This window comes from Osmerus eperlanus, chromosome 3 (assembly GCF_963692335.1).
Source record: "Osmerus eperlanus chromosome 3, fOsmEpe2.1, whole genome shotgun sequence".
Lineage (NCBI taxonomy): Eukaryota > Metazoa > Chordata > Actinopteri > Osmeriformes > Osmeridae > Osmerus > Osmerus eperlanus.
In genome coordinates, this window is record NC_085020.1 from 17,621,107 (window position 1) to 17,631,199 (window position 10,093).

At 45.9% G+C, this 10,093-nt stretch overlaps 2 protein-coding genes across 2 annotated transcripts; both read left to right on the plus strand.

Annotated features, from left to right (window-relative positions):
• The first annotated feature begins 1,287 nt into the window (after nucleotides 1-1,287).
• Nucleotides 1,288-4,527, plus strand: gpr183a (G protein-coupled receptor 183a). The gene is made up of 2 exons (XM_062457521.1): nucleotides 1,288-1,462; nucleotides 2,782-4,527. Exon 2 carries the CDS (start codon nucleotides 2,813-2,815, stop codon nucleotides 3,911-3,913), a length of 1,101 nt encoding a protein of 366 aa, XP_062313505.1. The 5' UTR covers nucleotides 1,288-1,462; nucleotides 2,782-2,812; the 3' UTR covers nucleotides 3,914-4,527.
• A 1,917-nt stretch (nucleotides 4,528-6,444) lies between these two features.
• On the plus strand, nucleotides 6,445-9,019 carry gpr18 (G protein-coupled receptor 18). Its single transcript, XM_062456153.1, has 2 exons — nucleotides 6,445-6,567; nucleotides 7,309-9,019. Exons 1-2 carry the CDS (start codon nucleotides 6,544-6,546, stop codon nucleotides 8,314-8,316), a joined length of 1,032 nt encoding a protein of 343 aa, XP_062312137.1. The 5' UTR covers nucleotides 6,445-6,543; the 3' UTR covers nucleotides 8,317-9,019.
• Nucleotides 9,020-10,093: the final 1,074 nt, after the last annotated feature.

Consider the following 10,093-nt stretch of genomic DNA (forward strand, 5'->3'; position numbering starts at 1 on the left):
CTTGCTGTTTGACCTGAAAATCTCTGTATCCTCTGTTTTAGACAATGTACTACCACCCTTTGTTGTTCGCCAAACACAGATTTAGTATGTTCCATAACATATTGATACAGCCTGATACAGTACACTGTAAGTGATATGATGATGTACTACAGTACAACCATTTTCATTCTGCATTTTGGAAGCAAGCTTGCTTTCTGGCTGTTCTGACCTACAAAGAAAGGGGGAATCAACCATGGAGACAACAATGTCAGACTGATATGAACCTGTCTGTTAATGGCCTCATGATACAACAAAGTAAGTAGCATGTCCCAAACAGGTAGCATTTCACGTATACTGCCTATGGTACTATATATGTACGATGTAAAATGTGCTGAAAAAAAGAAGTCTAGGGTTTAAAGGTTTGGAGGACGTTCCTAAGGCGAAACGTTGAGTGTGATCACCCCTTGAGGTTTGTCATGTGACATTCAGTGGTATTTGAACTGAAAAACAAGCCTATTCGTTTTCCCCTTCAAGAAGAGCCATTTCATTAGTAATGGGATAGGAGCTTCATTCATAGCTCTCTTGTCAGAACATAATACAAATCAAAACACGGAGATGGTGTGTGGATGTGTGTGTGTGTGCGCACGTGTTAACATGCTGTTTATGGATGGTATGAAGCTCATGCCGAGCCACAACCCTTTTAGTGAAATTGTAACAAATACTCAAGTAAAAAAAAAACTCTTTAATGAGATGATAAGGAACTGTCACGCAAGTACTTTCAGCTAAAGCCACATCCTCCCCAGCGTACACATGCACATGGCATACCATGTGGCAAGCTATTTCCTCCCAGTAATCCAGTATCTATGACCAGGCCATGCTAAATTAGACAAGGTACTATTTGTATAGTGTAATCCATCAGGTTCATTTAATTAGTTATAATAATGTGGTAGATAGGTTGTTTTGGAAAACCGCTGAGGTCATAATAAAGTTTATTGATTAACATGGCACAAACACCGGCTGAATAACACCCGAGAAAATCAGCATATTACTCATAACAGTAAAGATCCAATCAGTATACCATACACACACAGGTGGTGAAAGTTTCATTACCAAAGAGAGGAGAAAATACAGAACAAGAGAGGGAGATGGAGAGAGAGAGAGAGAGAGAGAGAGAGAGAGAGAGAGAGAGAGAGAGAGAGAGAGAGAGAGAGAGAGAGAGAGAGAGAGAGAGAGAGAGAGAGAGAGAGAGAGAGAGAGAGAGAGAGAGAGAGAGAGAGTAAACATCCACACAGGAAATTGTGTCACTATGGTGTGACTCAAACTTCTGTATTATTCTGAGTGGAGCATAGCTAAACGGGGCCAGCCAGGTTTGGGATCATCTTGTAGTAAGAACCTACACCGTGCTAGGCTAAGGGGATCTATGCGACCTCCACAGAACACTTGGAGAGAAAAGACATAACAAAATTCTACCGTCAGTTACTTGGTGAGTTCATGCTTGTTTCATGGCGTAATACCATAGGGTCTTTTATCATTAATACACTTGATGAATGTGTAGTAATCGTATTGAGCGAGGATGTGTGTGTGCGTGACCTGTCTTTTGAGATGTCCCCGCACAAAAACCTGGGCACACGTAGCTAGAACCAGTACAATTAGAGCCAGGAGAATCAGCAAAATCTGTTTTAACATACATATTCATTCATTGGGGCCTATATGACAGAGGTTGGGAGTTTTCTGAGGGCTTCAAAAACAATCAATCATACACTTGTCATACATCATACATACAACATACAATCATACACATCATCAACCTCATGAATCAATCATACACTTGTCACATACTCTCACCCATCATTATGATTCCAGATATCAAATAACAGGCTTTAAAGTATCACATGACACAGACGACAAAAAAAAAAGAATCAAGACAGTGTGATAACGTGTAAAATTCCCCCCCAAAAAATCACCCAGAGTTTATGGCCAGAGTCCTTCATAGGTGTTAATGGCTAGGAAGCATGTTTTGTGTAGTGCTGTGGTTTGCAGTAGGCATGTGGGGGCCTGGAAGGTCACTGTGAGGACAGACCCTTGGTATGGCTGTCCCAGGGAGGTGGACACGTCCGGTTGTGTGGAGGAAGGTCTTTCAGCACCTTTTCTTTCTGTGATGTGACCCCTGCAGCTGTGTTCAGAGCTTAGCGCTGGCATTGTTCTGAGGTTTCCGCCAAGGCAGTTGTTTTTTGAATTTTTGAATGTGCCCCGAGATTTGATGTCGGTCAACATATTGTAAGTGGCTATTGAATATGTCTCAATGCATGTGCAAAAACAAAACATAGGAATTGACTTGTGAACCTAAAACAGATGAACGTAACCAGAACACAGATGAACACTGACTTTATTTAACATTACCTCTGTTTCAGTAAATATTTTGTGGCTCAGACATTTGTACTCTGTATTGCAGGCTAAAAAATGTACATTTTCTCAGTGCTTTAGTGGTTCAGACATGTTAGCACACATACAGATTGTAAAGCAACTCTTAACACAACACAATGTGGCTCATAGAATGTTGAGAAGCATGTGTTGTACTTCCTCAGTGAAACTAGATTTCAGTTATTGATACAAAGGTCATATTTTTTTATAGAGCTAATTTCTCATTTATCTTACAGGGATTTAGTCTGAGGTTACGTCAATTTACAGTGTGGGATAGGGTTTTGCGTTTGAATACTTTCGATTATTTTGCAGTGAGCAAGATCTCTATGTACTGTACATGTTCTTGGTTGTAATAATAACTATTGTGATCTGTCTTTGCAGGTATACAAATTCCCAACTCACTGATTCCAAAATGGAAGTGAGATCCACCACCCAGCCTCCACCCTCCTTCTTCTCTCTCTCCTCGTCTCCCAATTCCAGCACCAACTGCAGTACCCTGTATGCCCACCGGGAGTATTCTAGAGTTCTCATCCCTCTGTTCTACATCATTGTCTTCATTGTGGGCTTGCTGGGCAACACGTTGGCACTGCACGTCATCCGGCAAAACCTGAAAAAGATGAACTCCACAACTCTTTACTCCCTGAATCTGGTGGTGTCTGACATCCTGTTCACCCTGTCCCTGCCTCTGCGCATCATCTACTATGCCCTGGGCTTCCACTGGCCAATGGGAGAGCCCCTCTGCAAGTTCACAGGCCTCCTGTTCTACATTAACACCTACGCCGGCGTCAACTTCATGACCTGCCTCAGCGTGGACCGCTTCATCGCCGTGGTGCTGCCACTGCGGTTCTCCCGCTTCCGCAAGGTCAGCAACGTGCGCTACATCTGCGTGGCGGTGTGGGCGGTGGTTCTGATGCAGACGCTGCCCCTCCTCTCCATGCCCATGACCCATACAGAACCGGACAACTACATCACCTGCATGGAGTATCCCAACTTCGAGAAGGTGCCCAACATCGCCTACATGCTAATTGGCGCCGTGTTCCTAGGTTACGGCATCCCCGTGGTAACCATCCTGGTGTGCTACTCGATCCTGTGTTTCAAGCTCCGTCTGACGGCCCGGTCCAATCACCTGACCGATAAGTCGGGTCGGAGCCGCAAGGCCATCGGCGTGATCTGCTGCGTGTCGCTGGTGTTCGTGGTGTGTTTCAGCCCCTACCACATCGACCTGCTGCAGTACATGGTCCGCAAGCTGGTCTCCGAGCCGGACTGTGCGGAACTCACGGCCTTCCAGGTGTCGTTGCACTTCACCGTGTGTTTGATGAACCTCAACTCTTGCTTGGACCCCTTCATCTACTTCTTTGCCTGCAAGGGCTACAAGAGGAAAGTCCTGAAACTGCTCAAGAGACAGGTGAGCGTGTCCTTCTCCAGCGCCGTCCGAACCTCGCCCGAGGGCTCGTCACGGGACATGATCGACGGCAACAAGATTCACCTCGCATCTTCCAGGTACAACCCGTGAAGGGGGACAGCGAGAGGGGGACAGAGGAGAGGCATGAGGGGGAGAGGAGAGGTCCGGGTGGCGCTGCACTACTCATTTGACCCGACTGAAAGGAGTCGTTTTACACTTTTGCTCAATGTGGTGTTGAAGTGTGAGGAAAACGAGACAGTATTCATCAGGCACCATCAGCCAGACTGATGGCCATGTTACTTGTCTGATTCAACAAAGCCACGACATTGCATCATCCAGAAAAATATGGTATGAAGGCATACTATGGGGGAAGCATACTAGCATGTTGTCATTAGTCCTCATCAGGTCCCTCTGGTGGAGAGTAGAGCCGAGGTGACATAAACTGAAATCAAACGGAGGATTGTTCCTCTTACAGTTTGAGAAGACACAATCTAATTTTAATAAACATGTTGTCTGTACTGTACCAATAGCAGGAGAAAATTATGATTTCAGATGATTTCATTTGTGGAATTCTTTTCAAACATTGAGACTATCTGTAGTGTTCCCCTCATGTACATATTGTTGTTGCACAGTTGTTTATGATGTAAAGCTTGTGAATGGACCTTCTTTTTGCAAGAGTGTTCAAGGGCCATTCCTGTTGTCATTGCATTTCTAATAAATATTTCACAGGGAAAATACTAGTGGTATTTTTCTGTGTGCATTGGTGTTTAAACGTGATTGTGAACCACTGTGCGACCAGCTTAGCCTCTAGAGGGCAATGTTATACAGAAGTAAGAAGACTAGTGATATATCCCTATCTTGGTTACTGATGTCTAGAGTTCGAATTCAGTGTCCTACCGCCTAGCGGTCATAGATGGCATTTGCTAAAGAGAACATTAAAAGTTAACTATCGTCAGTATTAAAACAATATTATATTTGGAATTAATCTTCTCATACATAGCATTTGACTGTTCCTTACAAATATTACATGTATAAATACCAGAGAGAAAAAGACTTTCAGAGGCAAGCACATGACAAAGACAACATCACACAGACTGTTGTCAAAACAACATATTGCAATGAACACAATACACCATCTGGTCGACCAAAATGTATCAGACAGTCAAAGAGAGAGACAGGGAGAGTAGCAGAGAGGTAATTATATCCAGGGAAATCATTTAGATGAATGGCATTTCTACTCATTAAAGCTACTTCCATCATATTCAGCATTTAATATCATATGGAATAAAAATTATGCATTACCAGAGCATGGAAGGTTATTATGGAAGGGCATGCAATAAAAAACTAAACAGCATCCTCAACTCCTCGCCATTAAACATCTCAGTCTCTTGGGAGTTGTAGTCCATGGGCTGTAAATCTGAGAACAGTTTGTGGTTATTTACATAGCTCTAAGTAGAAGGTTGTTTCTCTGAGTTTCTGCATGTGGACTGATTCTCTATCCAGTCAGTTTTATTACAGAAGCGTCTGGGTCACCCGTGTGACAGCCATATCTCAGATCCTATCAACATTACACTACAACCGACATACATCAGAGTGTTAGAAAACACCATGTAACCTTTAAAAGAAAGCAAATGGCCTGTGCAGAACGGTCACATGGCTTAGAGGACGAAATGTCACAGAGGTGGTGCGGGAAAGTGTGACACAGTTGCTGTTCCATTGTGTGTAAGATGTTCCAGTGGGGGAGACGGTCTGTGATGCTTATGGAAATCGTAAGACTGGAGATTACATTTTCTTTCAGCCTGAAAGTTAGGTTGATATTTGTCCCATGTGAGCTGGCTGTCAGCATGTGTATGTGCATGTGCTGTCCCCAATGGACAGATGTTCATGAATGGACACACATTCATGCGCACACACGTACACACACACACATGCAGAGACTAAGCCTCAACTAACACACACAAACACAAACACCCCCTCTCCTCCTCCGATAAGTATTCTGGTCCGGTTTGACCTTGGGCGTTTCACCTGAGCGGTGCGGCTTGCATGCATCAAGAGCAGTGGAGGCGGAGGTATAAAACCGTCTCACAGCGAGGACAGGGCTAAAGTGTCTGTTACTGCCATCTTATTTCCTGTTTATATGGCAACTGCCTCAACATCCTGTTTTTAATTACATCTCGCAGGCAGCAGATGCTTCTCACAGCCAACCTGCTGTGGATGACTCCCCTGAGAACTAATGTGCTGTGACAGACCCCACTTTTCCAATCAATAACTCGCCCTAAATCTGCCATCGCTCTGCCTGCCACCCACACGCACGCACGCACGCCAACACACACACTCCCACTTCTAATGGCACATCATTTTCTTTAAGGGGGTGTAATTGGAGACTGCAAAAGTGGCTTTTTGCTCTGTTTGTGTTTGTGGAGTTGCTGTAGCTTTGTGAGCTTTACAGTAACTGTGGTGGTGGTGGTGGTGGGAGGGGGGTGGGGGGTGGGGGGTGGCTGAACAGGATGTTGGGAGGTGGAGGGGGGAGGGGGGGCTTCAGCATCTAGTCGGTCGCACCATGTCATCTGTTGCACTGAAATAAAAAAAACGGATTCACTTCCCATTCGCGTAGCTCGATATCAGCCCTGAGTGAGAAAGTCTGTGAGAAAGTCAATCGGCCGCCGTTCCTCTATACAGTAGCTTGCCGGGGGGTGATGAAGAGAGGCCTGTCCATCGGGATGGTGAGAATCTAGGAGAACATGGACTCCACGGCCGTCCCAGAGGTAAGCATATGATGTTAGGGTATGTTACTGGAAAAGAGACTTTTGAATATTTGAAGCAACCAGTCTGACAAGTTACATTCGCAGTGGGAGGTGTATATGTGTCTTAGTGTTGCCTCGCCATGGTTAGGATAGAGAACACAACACATGTTGTGTAATATTCTTGAAAGAATCGGACATAATGTAAACACGTCAGCTCACAAACATATACATGACATCTCTAAGGGAGGAAAGCGTATCTGGTCAGCTGAGGCATTTACAAGAAATTGCCCCACAAATTCCAAGGGAATCGTTTTTGAAGTTACACTTCTTTATTTAAAAAAACACTTCCTTTTTCTCATGTGAATTAGGGATGGGTATTGTAAAGTGTCTGAGATCATACCATAATGCAGCATGGAACTTTACGTGGCAGATGTTGTCGCCACTTATTTCTGTGGTTGTGGACATCAAATACTTTCTACGATCTAGGCTGAAACGTAGAGCTACAGTCAGCTACATCCACAGTCAGACTGAAACTTGTGTCTTCCTCTTCATCTTGTGTGGAGGCTGCAGCTGCACTGCTATTAAAAAACATTCAAACCATTGAGTAACGGGGTTGTGCAAACTGTCAACACGTTTATAGCTTCTGCCTCAAGTTATGCCATACAGTACTTTATCTAGAAGTGGTTCACTTCACACCTGGAGGTGGTAGATAATCGTTGTGTTTCAGCGGGTGTTTTCCTCATGACTCTCTGTCCTCTGCAGTCGAACATAATCTCCATGGCAGCTGTCAGCCTGGACCCATCTGATGAGCTGATGCCCGCTGAATACCGCATTGCCAGTCTGGTGTTCTACAGCGTCCTCCTGGCCATCGGCGTGGTCGTCAACCTCACGGCATTGTGGGTGTTCGCCCTCACCACCAAGCGCAGGAACACCGTCACCGTCTACATGATCAACGTGGCTGTGGTGGACCTCCTCTTCATCTTCCTTTTGCCCTTCAGGATGGTGTACTACGCCCGGGACCGCTGGCCCTTCGGTGACTTCTTCTGCCGGGTCACGGCCGCGCTCACCGTCTTTTACCCCTGCATGGCGCTGTGGCTGTTTGCCATGATCAGCGCCGACCGCTACGTGGCCATCGTCCAACCCAAACACAGCAAGGAGCTGAAGAACATCCCCAAGGCGTTGCTGGCATGCGTGGGGGTCTGGCTCATGACGCTGGGGAGCACCGTGCCCCTCCTCTTCCCCGACGACGACCCCGACGCCGCCTCCAACTTCACCACGTGCCTGAAGATGACCGACATCGTCCACCTGCGCCGGGACAACCCCGTCCACTTTTGCCGTCTCGTCTTCTTCTTCCTGGTGCCCGTCGGCATCATGATCGGCTGCTACGTGGTCATCGTGGACAACCTGGTCCACGGGCGCACTTCCAAGCTCAAACCCAAGGTGAAGGAGAAGTCCATCCGCATCATCGTCACGCTCATCATCCAGATGCTGGTGTGCTTCGTGCCCTACCACGTGTGCCTGGTGTTCCTGCTCCTCCAGAAGGCCGGGGGAGGGGACTTCAACATCTGGGCGGCCTTCACCACCTTCCTGATGAACCTCAGCACGGTGCTGGACATCATCCTCTACTACATCGTCTCCAAGCAGTTCCAGGACCGCGTGATCAGCGTGATCCTCTACAGGAACTACCTACGGAGCGTGCGCAGGAAGAGCCGGCACACGCACACGGGCAGCGTCAGGTCGCTTAGCAACCTGACCAGCGCCATGATCTGAGGAGGAAGAGGGGGAGTTGAGGAACTCCGAGACACCTGTGCCGGCGCATTGACGAGAGCCCTTATCACACGGATTACTAGTGTGTTTTATCATAAAAACACTCTTTAATTCATTTGGGAGATTCAAATTCACACTGTGGAAGTGGTGTGTTCTGTTACCGTAAACATCTGCTTTCAAGACTGATTGGTTAGCGCCTGAGACTTGTGGAATATAAGGTACACACACACACACAAACACGCATACAAGCATGTCCTCATACATGCACACACACCCGTATGCAAACACACAAGCATGCAAACACACCAGCCTCACTCAGTATTCAGTATTCTGTAGGCCTATACGGTACAGCCTGTTGAGACTAAAATCAGCTCTTGCTCACGTCTAACTAGCGAATCTGTTTTGGATTGTCGCATTGTAAGTTGCGTGTCCTCCATGACCACAACATCTCTCTCTCTTTTATTTGTCTGTTTCATAACTTAAATCTAGTCCGCCTGCTCGGAGGTTCAGCGCCGTAGACAGGACACTGTGGTCTCTGCATCTTCCACTCCACTTTCACTGAGACTCTGACATCATTGTAAAATGTTTCAACCTTGTCATGTAAATGTTAGAATTTCGATTTGATACAGAACGACAATAATCCTCAACATAAGGTTGTGACATATGTATATATATATATGTATAAAATAACTTTTGTTGTTTTGTTGCCACAGCAGTTTGTGTTTTTGTGTGTTCAGTATCTACAGTACAGTAAGGGTGAAGGGGCTGTTCAACCCCGCCTCAGGGAGGTGCTGTGCTACTGGAAATGAGACGGCAAAAAATGAGCTGAGCTGCAGTTATACAACCTGACCAGGAGGTGGCAGCACACCCTGGTGAACAGGACAGAGCCACCTGTCCAGAAGAGGAGAATCAGCTCAGTACAACAGGAGAGTTGATCCCACTGGATCCCGTCTGTGTTAAGTGTTGAGAAAGAGAAGAAAGATAGGTCGGGTAAAAGTGACTTCCATTTTTTTTATTAGATTGACATGTTTTGGTTGTTTCTTTTCTGAGTTGGAGTATGAGAGAAGGCCCTACATGAACAAACATGAAAATATGTTGCTGTTGTCGACTACCTATGAGTAAGATGGTAAGTGTGGAACAGACCACACAGTGAGTCTGATCTTTACTGGATGGCTGGGTGGCTCGGTGACTAGGTGACTGCATAGCCAGTGACTCATGATAGTGGGTTGTCTAGGGTCTGTGGTTGTGTTCCCACCTGTGCTTTAGCAATTGACACCATCCAGGCTCTGTATATCAGCCAAGGGACATTCAATTGAATAGCATATTGTCTACCATGTTGCGTGTGAGAGGAAATTACTCTTAACTCGTTTCCCCATCTCTCTGGCTAGGATAAAAGATCAACAACTGATTATGCTTCCGTGCTCGACTGGAAGGGATGAGGGTAGAGGAATTATACTGGTGGGACGTTGCGAGTTCTCTTTACTGTTGGTGTATACTCTGGTTGGGATATCCAGACTGCCACCCCTACTGCGGTCCATCTTTAACATGTTTGGTTTATTGTTCATTGGTTCTGCCCAAATACAATTTTATGATTCACTCATTCAGTCAATGGGATTTATAACCGAGGAGGTCAGAGGTCAAATCAAGCAGGGGTGGGTTCTGTCTGTTCCACCTGTTACGCATCAAAGAGAAACCTAAGACACTCTGCACAGGACTGACATTTAAAACAATTACGTTTCCTGTCGAGTCCCTGTGATGAATTATCCGGAAGCTTTACTCC

Coding starts and splice junctions, on each gene's coding strand:
- gpr18 (XM_062456153.1), top strand. CDS start 6,544: ATGGACTCCACGGCCGTCCCAGAG. Junction 6,568..7,308: donor ACTCCACGGCCGTCCCAGAG/GTAAGCATATGA, acceptor TGTCCTCTGCAG/TCGAACATAATCTCCATGGC.
- gpr183a (XM_062457521.1), top strand. CDS start 2,813: ATGGAAGTGAGATCCACCACCCAGCCTCCACCCTCCTTCTTCTCTCTC.